Source organism: Aspergillus fijiensis, assembly GCF_003184825.1.
Source record: "Aspergillus fijiensis CBS 313.89 unplaced genomic scaffold BO72scaffold_20, whole genome shotgun sequence".
In the NCBI taxonomy this organism is placed as follows: Eukaryota; Fungi; Ascomycota; class Eurotiomycetes; order Eurotiales; family Aspergillaceae; genus Aspergillus; species Aspergillus fijiensis.
In genome coordinates, this window is record NW_024468996.1 from 589,502 (window position 1) to 601,883 (window position 12,382).

At 53.7% G+C, this 12,382-nt stretch overlaps 5 protein-coding genes across 5 annotated transcripts; 2 read left to right on the forward strand and 3 right to left on the reverse strand.

Moving 5' to 3' along the window:
* Nucleotides 1–249: 249 nt before the first annotated feature.
* BO72DRAFT_485780 (ankyrin repeat domain-containing protein) lies at nt 250–1,763 on the forward strand (the record flags this gene model as incomplete). Its single annotated transcript, XM_040947904.1, has 4 exons — nt 250–984; nt 1,159–1,335; nt 1,392–1,651; nt 1,754–1,763. Exons 1-4 carry the CDS (start codon nt 391–393, stop codon nt 1,761–1,763), a joined length of 1,041 nt encoding a protein of 346 aa, XP_040801948.1. The 5' UTR covers nt 250–390.
* On the reverse strand, nt 1,763–3,710 carry BO72DRAFT_403348 (putative CECR1 family adenosine deaminase). Its single transcript, XM_040942230.1, has 2 exons — nt 3,382–3,710; nt 1,763–3,319 (listed from the first exon to the last, which is right to left on the reverse strand). Exons 1-2 carry the CDS (start codon nt 3,503–3,505, stop codon nt 1,815–1,817), a joined length of 1,629 nt encoding a protein of 542 aa, XP_040801949.1. The 5' UTR covers nt 3,506–3,710; the 3' UTR covers nt 1,763–1,814.
* Nucleotides 3,711–5,110: 1,400 nt separating this feature from the next.
* Nucleotides 5,111–6,044, reverse strand: BO72DRAFT_99777 (putative ubiquitin conjugating enzyme (UbcK)). Its single transcript, XM_040950878.1, has 3 exons — nt 5,792–6,044; nt 5,380–5,712; nt 5,111–5,318 (listed from the first exon to the last, which is right to left on the reverse strand). The coding sequence occupies exons 1-3, from the start codon at nt 5,896–5,898 to the stop codon at nt 5,213–5,215; spliced, it is 546 nt and encodes a 181-aa protein (XP_040801950.1). The 5' UTR covers nt 5,899–6,044; the 3' UTR covers nt 5,111–5,212.
* Nucleotides 6,045–7,460: 1,416 nt separating this feature from the next.
* BO72DRAFT_447720 (putative serine/threonine protein kinase) lies at nt 7,461–9,854 on the forward strand. The gene is made up of 2 exons (XM_040944615.1): nt 7,461–7,855; nt 7,940–9,854. The coding sequence occupies exons 1-2, from the start codon at nt 7,770–7,772 to the stop codon at nt 9,483–9,485; spliced, it is 1,632 nt and encodes a 543-aa protein (XP_040801951.1). The 5' UTR covers nt 7,461–7,769; the 3' UTR covers nt 9,486–9,854.
* Nucleotides 9,855–10,217: 363 nt separating this feature from the next.
* On the reverse strand, nt 10,218–12,251 carry BO72DRAFT_376715 (uncharacterized protein; the record flags this gene model as incomplete). Its single annotated transcript, XM_040941224.1, has 1 exon — nt 10,218–12,251. A coding segment is annotated over one exon (2,034 nt), but the record flags the coding sequence as incomplete, so codon positions are not given.
* Between the last annotated feature and the right edge of the window lie 131 nt (nt 12,252–12,382).

A 12,382-nucleotide genomic window follows, 5' to 3' on the forward strand; every position in this document is an offset into this window, starting at 1 on the left:
CAGCTGTGGTAGAAGATCTTAGAGGGCGGAATGGGAAAGTGAAGCTCCCAGCTGAGCTGAGCACTAGCAACCTTACAAAAAAGCCCGGTTCTGGCGCGCCTCCTATGTTTGTATCAATGATCCTGGCAGGCTCGGCCCGGCGGGGTGGAGCGCTTCTACCAGGGGCATTAGATGAAATGGTTCCAGGCCCTAGATCTGTGCAGGGGCATATATCCTTTCATCAACTAGATACGCAAATTGCCATGGACATTTAAAGAAGCTAGTTGCAACTTGGAATCCACCCCATTGCCCCTAACTATCATTGACTATGCTAGCCCACCAACTATCAATCCTTCTTCCAGTCTACTGTCAGCACCACCTAGCAAGTCAACCCCACTCACACCATACTTCATGACCTCCTTCAGCCGCCTACCAGACGAGCTCCTTCTGCTCGTGGCCCAGCAGTTGGCCACTCAACCAGACATCTACCATCTAGCCCAAGTCAACGCGCGCTGCTACCGAGCACTACATAGCCATCTCTGCGCCCATAACGTCCAGCACCACGGAAGCACGGCCTTACTCTGGGCCGCGCAGAAGGGAAACCTCTCACGTATAGCCAAGCTACTAGCCGCCGGCGCCAGCATCGTCACCTGGTCACGCCAGGAAGAGATCTGGGAGGACAGCGTCGGCCAGCAATGGATCTTCTTCCCGCCCGAGAATCCCCTATTAGAAGCAGCGCAGGGAAGCCACACCGCGGCTCTCCAGCTCATGCTCGAAGAGAACCGGCCGAACCAAGCCGCCAGCCTAGATCAACTGCGGACGCTCCTCCACTGGGCCCTCCGAGCCCACGACGGCCCGCTGGTTGATCTACTGGTGGGCCAGCGGCGTGCCCCGTTCGATTCGCGCACCTACAGGGACTGGCCGTCTCCGACGACACCAGACACGTGGCCTTCAGCGCTCAACGTGGCCCTCGAGGCCGAGTATTACACCATTGTGCCCCGCCTGGTGGAGCAGGGCGCAATCCCTGGCCCGTACCGTCGCCGGCCGTGTCCGATTGAGCAGCGATCTGTGGCGATCAGTTGCACCTCGTAAAGCTTTTCCTGCAGCAGGGCTGGAATGCCGCACCGGGACCATGGCATATGCTATATCGCGGACACGAATAACATTGCCATGCTCCAGGTTCTGCTGGATTATGGCCTGGATCTCCGGCTCTATGGTAAAGGCGCCCTTTGCGTGGCGATTTGGGCCGGTCACTATGATATAGTGAAGATGCTGCTTGACCACGGTGCTTCTACGAGGCTGGGGTGTATCTGGGAGAGCACGGATCGCAGCCCCCAGATGGATGGGTATACCCCGGTTGGTTTTGCTGTCAAGTGGAAGCGTCTGGGGATCCTGCGCCTGTTGCTTGACAGCGGGGCTCACGCGGACTGACAGACTTCGATATGGCAAGGGAGCAGGGGTTCGAGGAGGCGGCAGACCTGCTTTTAGAGTTCGAGAAATCTGACCCGGAACCTTTGATTACTGTTTCTGAGGAGGCCGGGGGCCTGCTATTCGGAACTCCAATCGAGTTACTGGACCCAGATCTTGTTGTACCCGGTCGTGTTGAACTTCTTGTTTTGGATGTGCCGGATGGCGTGACTGATGCTTCCCAGATCTGGGAGGGGATGTCCAGGTATGTGCTCCGACCTGTGGAGGGGCAAAGGCCTCACCCGGCGGAAGGTACTAGGTAGTGTAGGTTGATAGTCAATCTAGAATCAACCATTTCATATAATAGCATTACGTGATACAATTGAGCAAGGAATATAATCGTGGCCCAATGATACAAGATTCATCAATTATCCATCACTGCCTTCCTCCGCAAATGTGACTGTAACCCACTCGCAAAACTGCTCAAACCTCGCCCACCATTCCTGCAAACGGCGTGCCTTGACCTTCTCACCCAGGATACCTTCCCCAATCTCAGAAAGCCATTCACACGTCGGCTGATCGTCGTAGGAGCTCCACCGAATCGAGTTCTCCACCAGCATTGCCAGTCCTGCAAGATCGGCGTGGTCATCATCACCGAGAAGCACCCTCCAGATTACCTGTGTGAACCCTTCTGCACCACGCCCGTCGAAACCAGCAGACAGATGATTGCCACACAGAGCGACCGAGACACCCCGCGACAGCAGGGCCGGAAGAACGTGCTCGCTCCGGCTGAAGGTCGGATTGTGATTGTACTCGACCAAGATCTTCTTCTCCTTGACCGACTCGGTCAGCAACGGGTGCTTGTAGAGTGTCGATCCGTCGCAGATCCTCCGCGTCCCCAGCAGAATCGCATCGTACAAGTCCTGGTCGGCACGCGCCTCGTCACGCGCCGACTCGCCAGCGTGGAAGAAGAAAGGGATCTCCAGTCCTGCGTCCATGCACTCTTTGCGGAACCAGAACAGTAGAGGCACGAGGTCCGACAGCGGCCTCGCTGTCCCCGAGATATCGAACCCACAGATAACCTCCGGGTAGTCATACTTTGCGAAGAGACAGGTTTGCATGTTCTCCACGATCTCCCTGTTCGACAATGAACGACTGGTAGTCCATATGATACGCGCTCCGTAGAAGTCGCGCCCTTCGTCCGTGCTCTGGAAACGCCGTAATTCTTGGTGAAACACATGGCACCATTCGCTTTGATCTGCGTCGGGCGCGTCGGTTCCTTCTCGTCGATAGACATGAGCGAAAGTATGCCTGAATTCGGCATAGTCGACCCCGTCCGCTGCCAGATGGGCGAAGACGTCTCTCAGGCAGGAACGCAGAATGGGCTCATAACTCAGCAGCGAGTCAATGATCGGTGAACCACGGCAAGCGTCGCTCGACTGCTCGTCTCCAAGGGTGCATCGCTTCTTTAGCCATTCGCGGAACCCGATCTCTCCGCCATCCGGGAAGGAAGAGACTGCCTGCTGAACAGGGATAAGTTCCGAAGCAACATAGGCAGCCGACCATATGGAGACACTGTGCTTCACGCTTTGTGTTGAAGATGAAGCATACTGAAAGGTGACGGGGGATTTGAGTCGCGCTTCCTCAGATGATAAAGGCTGAGGGCTAGAGATGTGCAGCCCCGCTGTGGTAAGAGCGATGTCGATTAGCTTATCCACGTTGATGAGGCCATGAATGGAGGCGTTCAGCAAGGACCCCTTTGGCATTCTCTGCGCGATCTTCCAAAGATCGGTTTTTCGAACCTGCTCCCAGTCCAGAGCCGGTAGTCCACAGGAAGGCGTAGAGGCTCGAGTCAACTCCCGATCGCGGATTTGGGACACAATCTTGCAAGCTCTAGCGGCGACTGGGGTCAGAGCTTTGCGGAGGTTGAAGTCTGAAACACACTCGTTAGTCGAGATCGATTTGGCCAGTGGTCGAAGTGCTTGGGGGACTAACCATGTCGCTGTTTCTGCTCTTGCAGAATAAGCGAATCCCGTCCTTTCAAGTACTGTTGGATAAAAGGGTCTTCAACCTGAGGGATCCCTTCCTCTAGTTCCCACTCCTTGTCATCGGCGGCCATTGTTGATCAAATCGAGGACATCAAATGGGAGCTTCTCGCACATCTGCTGAGCTCTTGAGTGCCTTAACTAAGGTTGGAAAGGATTCAGGAACTAGGCCGACTATTGGAACTGTTCGCAGCCAACGGAACCCATGAGGTCATAATCTCGATTGCCCCGCTCTCATGAGCGAGTCGGAGTTTAACCGTGATTGAGCTAGTAGTACTAGTGGTCACCATTCCAATCTGTTCCAGTTGCACAAGTTAAGGTTACCTTAGTTTAGACGGCATTGGCTGAGCCTTGCCTTACAGCACCATCCATCTTCTACTACAAGTCCCCGCGGAATGTTCAATGCTCGGCACTTCAGGCCCCGGGCCCGGGGCACCTCAGGGCTGCCGCATACGGCAAGTTGCCGGTTCCGGAAGCCATCCACTAGAAATAGTAACCAAGTAAGATTACCTTGATATCGACGGTATGAGACAATCGAAAGCTTAAGAGATTACCTGATATCCCAAGATAACAAACCTGAACATAGGGCACCTCTGTACGTGTAAGAGGGTGCCCCATTCAAAGCATCTAGCCAGTAAAGTAAAGCAGACAAGATTCGCCGGGCGAGAGTGAAATATATGCTCCTTTTACCCTAGAGAACTGTACTAACACATGTCCTACCTTAGAGAGGATGAATTGACCACCGTAATAGTCTCTAACGAGAGGCTCCCCAAAGAATGGTATCACCCCCTGCAATTGCCTGCAAGCCCGAATCTCGACACGGGATTCATCTCCCATGTTCGAAGCTGATAGCCAGGTACAGTACATTGCAGATCGGGGCGTGCTGTCGGCAGCCGGCGCCCAGCTGGCCCGGGAATGTCCATCGCGTGGCATTTAGGGTGATGCTAACGTGGGCGATCACTGCCTTCGGCAGTGCAGCAACTGCAGGGATGTATGTTGATCACTTGTTGGAGTAATAAATTTGCCAGGACGAGGTAGAGTATTTTTGGGAACTTCAGTTTCCTCTAGTACCGGGGCTTGTTTTGGTCTGATTTGAGTAGCTAAGATTTGAACTTGGCCTATCTATATTAGACTGGAGAGCTGCGTAGGGGAGTAACACTCTGGATGGCTACTTGGATGTTGTTCGCTACTGTGTCACCTGCTAAGTTATTACTAGATCAAGAAAGGGACCATCTTCATCATGTCTTGCCGCTTTTTGATATTGCAGTTCTTGAGATTAAAGATACCTTCTTGTGAGTTGGAGCTCAGAGCTGCCTTGAGTGGGTAGCTTGTAGCTTTGTTCAAAAATGAATGAAATCCTTGCCTGACTACTTACTTCATGGCCGCTCATTTACACACATGCCTTGCAGCCAATTTAAGAATGACAAACAGCTGAGGAATGGGCCCGAAGATCCCAAGCAGGACTAAAAAAAGAAAGTAGGGTATTCGATTCCCGGGACCTATAGCCTTCCAATCCCCACACCGCTGGTCCATCCTCACCGAAGCAAAATAGCAAATTCGCGCCCTTCCCAAACGCATAAACTCCAGAAAACCCCCAGATGACAAGAAAGAGGTGTACCCCGGGACCTGCTATGAAAGAGTCCCAGGAGAGACACTGTGCAGTGATCGCATCCTAAACGAAAGTACCCCAAACACAACCCCAGTTATGCAATGCAACCTGATTTTCCTCTTCTGTTTGCGGAACCGACCGCAACATCAAAACACATATTCTCCTGGACTCTTTACTCGATATCTTCAATGTCGCGATGACGGGCAAGAACGTGTCGTTTGTATTCTTCTTGGTTGGTATCCCAGAGCTCGGCGGCTTGGGCGTTGAGGGGGCTCGCGCTGTGGGTGTATTAGCATTGTGAAGGTCCTCGACCGGAACATCGGATGGATGGCATCATACTTGTTGGGCTCCCCGAGCAGACTCTGCAAGCTGAGCAGTACACTCTGGACGTTGTACACAGCGCTCCATTTGTCTTTCAAGATATCAAGACAGATGCGGCCGGAGAAGTCGACGTTGGGGTGGTAGATGGGGGTCTTGAAGAGAACGGTAGGAGGAGCATAGGGGTAGTTGCTGGGGAAGGCGAACGAGAGTCGGAAGGTCAGTCCTTCGTAGGGGGTTTCGGTTGGACCACTAATGGTGGCGGTCCAGGAGAGCAGGTTGCCGTCGGCGTCTGGGAAAGCGGAGATGCCCGGAGAGGGGGAGAGCATGAGTTGCATCAGCTCAGCTTGAAGACTAGAAATCAGTCGGACGGTCAGTATCTGAGCGACTTCGGGGATGATCGACAAATGCGTCTCAGGATGCGGTGACGGACCGTTTGGTGACGCTCTGAGTGTCACTCCTTTGTGCTGAGGAGCCGAGCTTGGAGGTCTCATGAGCGTCAGGAGCGGAGTTCTGAGTGTCTTCCATGGTGTAGTCCATTGTGAAGGAGAGGGTCGAAGGGAAGGTGATGGGAAGGAGAGTCGAAAAGATGGGTAAGACTAGTGATGCAGAGAGAAGTTCCGGAAAAATGCCAGCTTTCGAGACTTAGCAGTAGCGAGGAACAAGAGATAATGAGGTAGGTTGCTGGTGGTGGAATGGGAGCGTAACCGAAAGCAGCGCGACAGTTGGCCGGAGGGGAAGCGGATTGACCCACCGCAAGAACCCCAGAATGATCGGAATCAGAACCTTGGACGAACGGAGAGCTGCAGCAAAAGTATGTATGTATGTCTGGCTTAGAGCAGTTTTGTAGATCCTTTCTTTGAAAATGGGAAACAGGGGAAGTAGTCTGGGTTCTTAGGGAAAAGAGAACTTAAGTGGGGGAAAGACAACTGTGATTGAGTGTTGGATGATTGATTGGGGTTAGTTTTCTTCCTTTGGTTTTTTTTGTTTACGCCCTCATCCGCCGGGCAACGCAGCGCAACCAACCGTTCAATGAATGACCCTGATTGATGCTCGCTGGCCATTGATGATCCACCACCGCATCTGATCTCCAGAGCCTCCATCTGACTCTCTCAGTTGATAGACCGGTGGTGATGTTAGTCGTATACATGACGCTGTTTCTATCAGTGCCAGTCATCTTGAATTGATGACGGCATCACAGTCAGCACACGAAGAAAGAAAGCCCATGCCTGTCTGGACATACAACAACCATACAACAAGTACTGTACGTACTAACACTAGACACTACTCCGTACAGCCTGTGTTATCTGTGTTATTTTGGCTGCCGGATCAAGCCAGAGCTCGGCACAATACGTAGCAGCTGCTCCCTGGGCGGTCAGCCAGTGGCTCCGCGCTGATCGATGCATGTGATCAATCAACACGGTTAATTCTCCATCCTTGTCAACTCTTCAGTTCATGCTAAGGCTTTAAACATGTGCGCAGCTTTAGAATCTCTTCAGAGAACAGAGAAACGTTATCATGGGCCTGTTCATCAGAAGTGGCGGCAGGGACTAGTTAACAGCTCCCTAACAACGATATCGGGTTTCAGCACATTACAGCGGCGCAAGACAATTGAGGACCGTGCGCGGAGCGTTGCGCCGTGGCTTGCTGAGAAGGCCCTTGAGGGGCTCTATGCAAGTCGGACGCTGTGTTTATGGGCTGTCACGGCACCGGTAGGACTACATCCACTAGTCTTAAAATATGGTACTCGTACATTTGCACCTGTTGGTTGTTGATTCATCAAAACCATAATGAAACCTCCAATGGTGTTACAGTTACCATGAGCATACAGCAACCCTGGAAGTAGTCGATGCTAGCTCCGTGGGCAAAGAATATTCGATGAAGGGACTGCCTTTTAGACTCGTACCTTAATGATTTTCTAGCGGTGAGCTACCCTTATTCTCCGGGAAGAGACGTGAGTGAGTGAGTGTATAAATAAGGTCAAATAAGGTCCTGAAACCACCAACTATACTTATGCAGGTAGTGCCCCCGACTAGTACAAAGATTGCCGTGGCCACCCGAGCGTAAAAAGAAAACCATTTTCTTCCTCCTCCAAACATCCAAGAGACTCGTACTTGTCAAAGAAACTCTTACAGTCGCACAAGTCGGAATGGATGCCTGCGACCGGCAGCCTGTCAACAGACTTCCCAATGAGGATAAAGTGGCTTTCGCGTGCCGGAGCTGCGCGCGTTTCTCTCCAGCTTCGCTCTCCCATCGCTCACCCTTGCGTGGATTCTCACCACCGCATGATTCTAGCTAGAAGTAGCTGCTGAAAACTCGGACAATTTTCTCGATTTGCACCTCCTTCCATCTGACCTGTCATAGACTATCGGATCACCCGCGGAAACCCGGGTTTGCTCGCCAGCACCACGATGCATCACTCGCAACTAGCCCCGCTGCCGAATGACTTACCCTTCCGAATAGTCTCCAAGACGATCGGCCAGGGTGCCTATGCCTGGTCTGCTTGAACCTGAGCCCTCTTTCTCGATTGTTCTTGCAATTTAAAACCATCTTGCTAACAATTGTCTTTTAACTTCCTTAGCATCAAAAAAGCCGTCCCGTCCCACACAGATAGTCCGGTCTTCGCAGTCAAGTTCATTCACAAGGAATATGCCGCTCGCCATGGCAAAGTCAGCGCGCGACAATTGCAGATGGAGGCGACGGTACACAAGCACATTGGCGACCATAATAACATAATTTCTTTCTTCCAGACCGGCGAGGACGATGTGTGGCGCTGGGTTGCAATGGAGCTGGCCGAGGGTGGCGATCTTTTCGACAAGATCGAGGCCGACGAGGGCGTGGGCGAGGACATCGCGCACGTCTACTTCTCCCAGCTCATAAGCGCGGTAGGCTACATGCACTCCAAGGGGGTGGGACACAGAGATATCAAGCCGGAGAACATGCTGCTGGCCGCGGATGGCAATCTCAAAATCGCCGACTTCGGCTTGGCCACGCTGTTCGAGTACAAAGGCGTGACCAAACTCTCCACCACCTTCTGCGGTAGCCCGCCGTATATTGCACCAGAGGTGATTTCGTGCAGCAGCAGGAGTCAAATCAAAGGGAGGGGTTACCGACCCGACCTGGTGGATATTTGGTCGTGCGGCATCGTCTTGTTCGTCCTCTTGGCTGGCAACACCCCGTGGGACAGCCCGACGGAAACGAGCTACGAGTACCAAGAATACCTTGCCACTAATGGGCGTACGACCGACGAGCTGTGGCAGCAGTTGCCGCCCGCTACGCTTTCACTCCTGCGCGGCATGTTGAACGTGGATCCAGCCAACCGATTCTCTCTCGAGGACGTCCGCAGACACCCCTGGTACACCCGGCCGAACAAATACCTATCGCGCAACGGCGCGCTCAGAGACACCATCAACATGGCCACGACGATGTTCGAGTCTCTGCATATCGATTTTACACAAGATCCCTTCGCGCGACCGCACGGCAGCGGCGGGAGCCAGGGCTTTGAAGGGACCACCGACCTGATGGACATGGGAGATGAATTCGACGACGACGCCGATCAGAGGATCTCATCCACGCAGCCGGAAATGCCGCGCGGGGGTATGCTAGTGGATTGGGACACGCCGCAGGTGGCGGACGCATTCTCTTCCACCCAGCCCATGGGCAGACCGTCGTTGTTGTTCGGGAAGAACGACACCCAGCCCCTCGACCACCTGGAAGACGAACCGTCCATGTCGCAATTCTCCCCGCACCCCTCCGTGCCCTTAAGTCGCACCCAGAAGGCCATCCGCTTCCACGACATCGTCCCCGCCCGTGCTATGACGCGGTTCTTCTCAACGTGGGAGCTCAAAATCCTAGTGCCCCTGATCTGCGAGGCGCTGCATCGTCTGGGTGTCCCCGTGCCCGCCGTGCCCGCCGTATCCGCCGGGGATACCTCGGCCACGCTGCGGATCATCACCCGCGACGGGCGCATGTGTACGCTGCAGGGCAAGGTCCTGATCGACTGCGTGTCGGAGGGTCTCTCCGAAATCGAATTCATGAAAGTCAAGGGCGACCCGCTGGAATGGCGGCGCTTCTTCAAAAAGGTCGCGGTGCTCTGCAAGGACGCTGTGTACAAGCCTGATAGCTGAACAACCTAACCCTTAGCAGGGGTTTGCTTCCACATTATAGCTTTTTCTTGTTTGTGTTTTTGTCGAGTTGCGTCTGGCTTGTGGCCTTATGGTTTAATGTACGAATTAATGCAATAATGATGGGATTGGAGTTGTGGAATTTGGAGGGATTTGGCAACCAAAAAACATAATGGAAAACAAGCTAGCATCACACGCTTACACCTTTTTCTTTCTTTCCCCTTTGTGTTTGCTAGTGATATCTCGATTGTTAGATATGGTGATCATTCATGTTTAGGGACAGGTGGTCACGGTTGGCTCTCGTGATGTTTCAATCCTTACCCACGCCCCCCCTTTACTTGGGGGGAGGGGTTGGGAGGGGGGGCAAGACGGACGCCTCGTACATGACTGCAGTACTGCAGCATTCTAACCACCTTAGTAATTCATGAAATTCGAGGCAAATGCAGGGTTTGTACCATAAAACTGTATAAGTCGCAACATTGGCAGCAAGAGAGACAAATAGCCAAAGCAGAGTGGTCTATCACGCACTGTAGGTAAGCAGGCAGCAGAGTACATACAAAAATCAAAGTCCCAGTGACAGACACACATACACACGCACGGATGAGGAAAACTCAGAAGACCCGCGAAGCTCATTTGCTGAAGCCACGAGAGGTAAAGAGAAAATTTGATTGGTATCAAAAACAAATGTTAGCCGGGTAATATATCGTGCTTGTGGAAATGATTCATCAATCTAATCTAAAGGCCAAGTCCTCCCATGCGTCGCACCTCATCAGCCTGTCTCTCCAGCGCTCTGCGCATTGTATACGCGTATTCGTTTTCTCGATGGCGAAGTTCTCGTCGCTTGGCTCGGAGCTCCTCACGCGCAGCATCGTCCAGGTCCATGCCCATCAACATGTCGTCGTCGTCGTCCTCCTCGTCATCAAAATTCGTGCTGGTGGAGGTAAAACGAACTCGGCCGATGTGTTCGCCCGTCCAGACGAGTAGCTCATCGCCTGTCAGGCTGCCGCCGGTGGGGAGGATCTTGCGGGCGACTTCGCCTTCGCTGTGAGATCGGGACAAGCCGCCCCAGAGACCGGTGGCGTGGTCGGTGTCGCCGTCTGCTGCGCGAGGCTGGTGTGCAGTCGCGCTGGAGTGGTGGCGGCGATGGGTGGGCCCTACCCGAGTATTATGGTGGTGGTGACCATGATGATGGTGGTGGTGGTGTGGAGGTTGGTAGCTGTTGATGTTGAGGCGACGGACTTCGGACCGGCCGTCCCGCTCCACCCATTTGATATTTCCATCTCCATCCGAATAGACAATGCGGGTACCGTGGGATTCGACGGATAGCACCTTGGATCTGGCGACACTTTGTCGGTTGTGATACATCGTTGACACCACGGACGACGACCCGGACGAGTTGATCATGTCGCTGTTATTGGATGGGGCGAGATTATACAATTCAAGTGACCCCCTACCTTTGTAGTCGCCACAGGCTACTAGCTTGTGTGAGGAGGGGAAGCTTGAGTCGGAGATGGGAAATCGTGGCCCGGGAACGGCTGCCAGACCACAAAGCTGACCACCGGAGTGGATTGTGTTTTGCAGCCGCGGGAAGTAGCGGCGGTCGTACTGAAGAATGCTGGGGAAGCGGCCGGCGAGGAAGATCGAGTGAACATGCGGCGCTGGGGGATGCAGAAGTGAGAGGGGCCCTGGTTGGAACAGTGGTGCATAATCGTCGGTGTTCTGTGAAGGGCCCGGGCTTCTGATACGGTGTGGGGGTCGGCCGTCAGGTTGCAGTTGCAGAAGCGGCGAGTCGGGCGGAGCGTACAGCTGTGACTTTGGAACCAACGAAACAGTTGGCACTTCACATCGTAGATTAATGGCTTCTTCTTCCTCGCTTGCGGACAGTCGACCGTCGTAGATGTGTAGACTCAGCGTCGTAGCGAGTGTCAACGGCACCGAGTAGTCCGTTTCCTGAGACAAGGCGAACACGGACCAAGGATAGCGTTGCTGAGAGACCACCCGCAAGGTCTCCAGATCGACCTCGTTCAGGACATTTCCCACAGCCAGATAAGCCCTTCGGCGGATGGAGTCCACGCTCACACATTCCCCCAGATTCACATATTCCAGAGACTGTTTTGCCGCGGCGTGATCCCTCCTGCCAGAGAGGTTGGTCATCAAGATGCCCGGGGCGCTGACGCCAATCATCTTACCCTTTGTCTCTTGCGACCCGATCGAGTGGGAGTGGTTGAGGTCCCAAATGCAAACACTTCCATCGTCTAGAGGAGCGATGACTTTGTTTTCCCTGGCTGAGCTCCAGTCCCGCAGCAGACCCATGCCCTTTGCTTCTCGATACGCCCTTCTTTTCTGGCCTTCCGCCCTTGTGAACGGGCGCTGTATCCAGCTGAGCGAGATAGGCCCATTCCGTGCGATATACTCCGAGTACCAGTTCACATCTTCACCCTCGTAAGACGGGTCCCACTCCGTGGCCGCCCGCGATCGGAGACCAAATGACGGCGCCCGATCGAATGGTTTAGCACCACCCTCGTCATTCCCCGCATGGGGTTGAATGAGGGATCGAAGTGTAGTCTGCCCTAGCGCACTCAGCGGTGCGGTGGAGTTGGTGACAAGACTGGCGGAACCGGTGCCATTGGCGGAACGAGAGGCTCGCGTGGCGCTCCATGACTCTTCGTAGCAGTGGAGTCTCCAGAGATTATTGTCACGGGCGACAAGAAACAAGCGTTTTGAAACAGATTGGAGTTGTACCCGCTCATGTGGAGTGAGGTCTGAAGGGCACCGTTAGCTTGTTTCGCTTATGTTGTTATTGGGAGCTTGCGACTTTAGACTAGCAGCAGCACTCGGACGGAGGGGCTGCGATGTTTGGGTGTTTGAGTGTTTGGGTGTGGGGTTTATTAGTAAGGGAG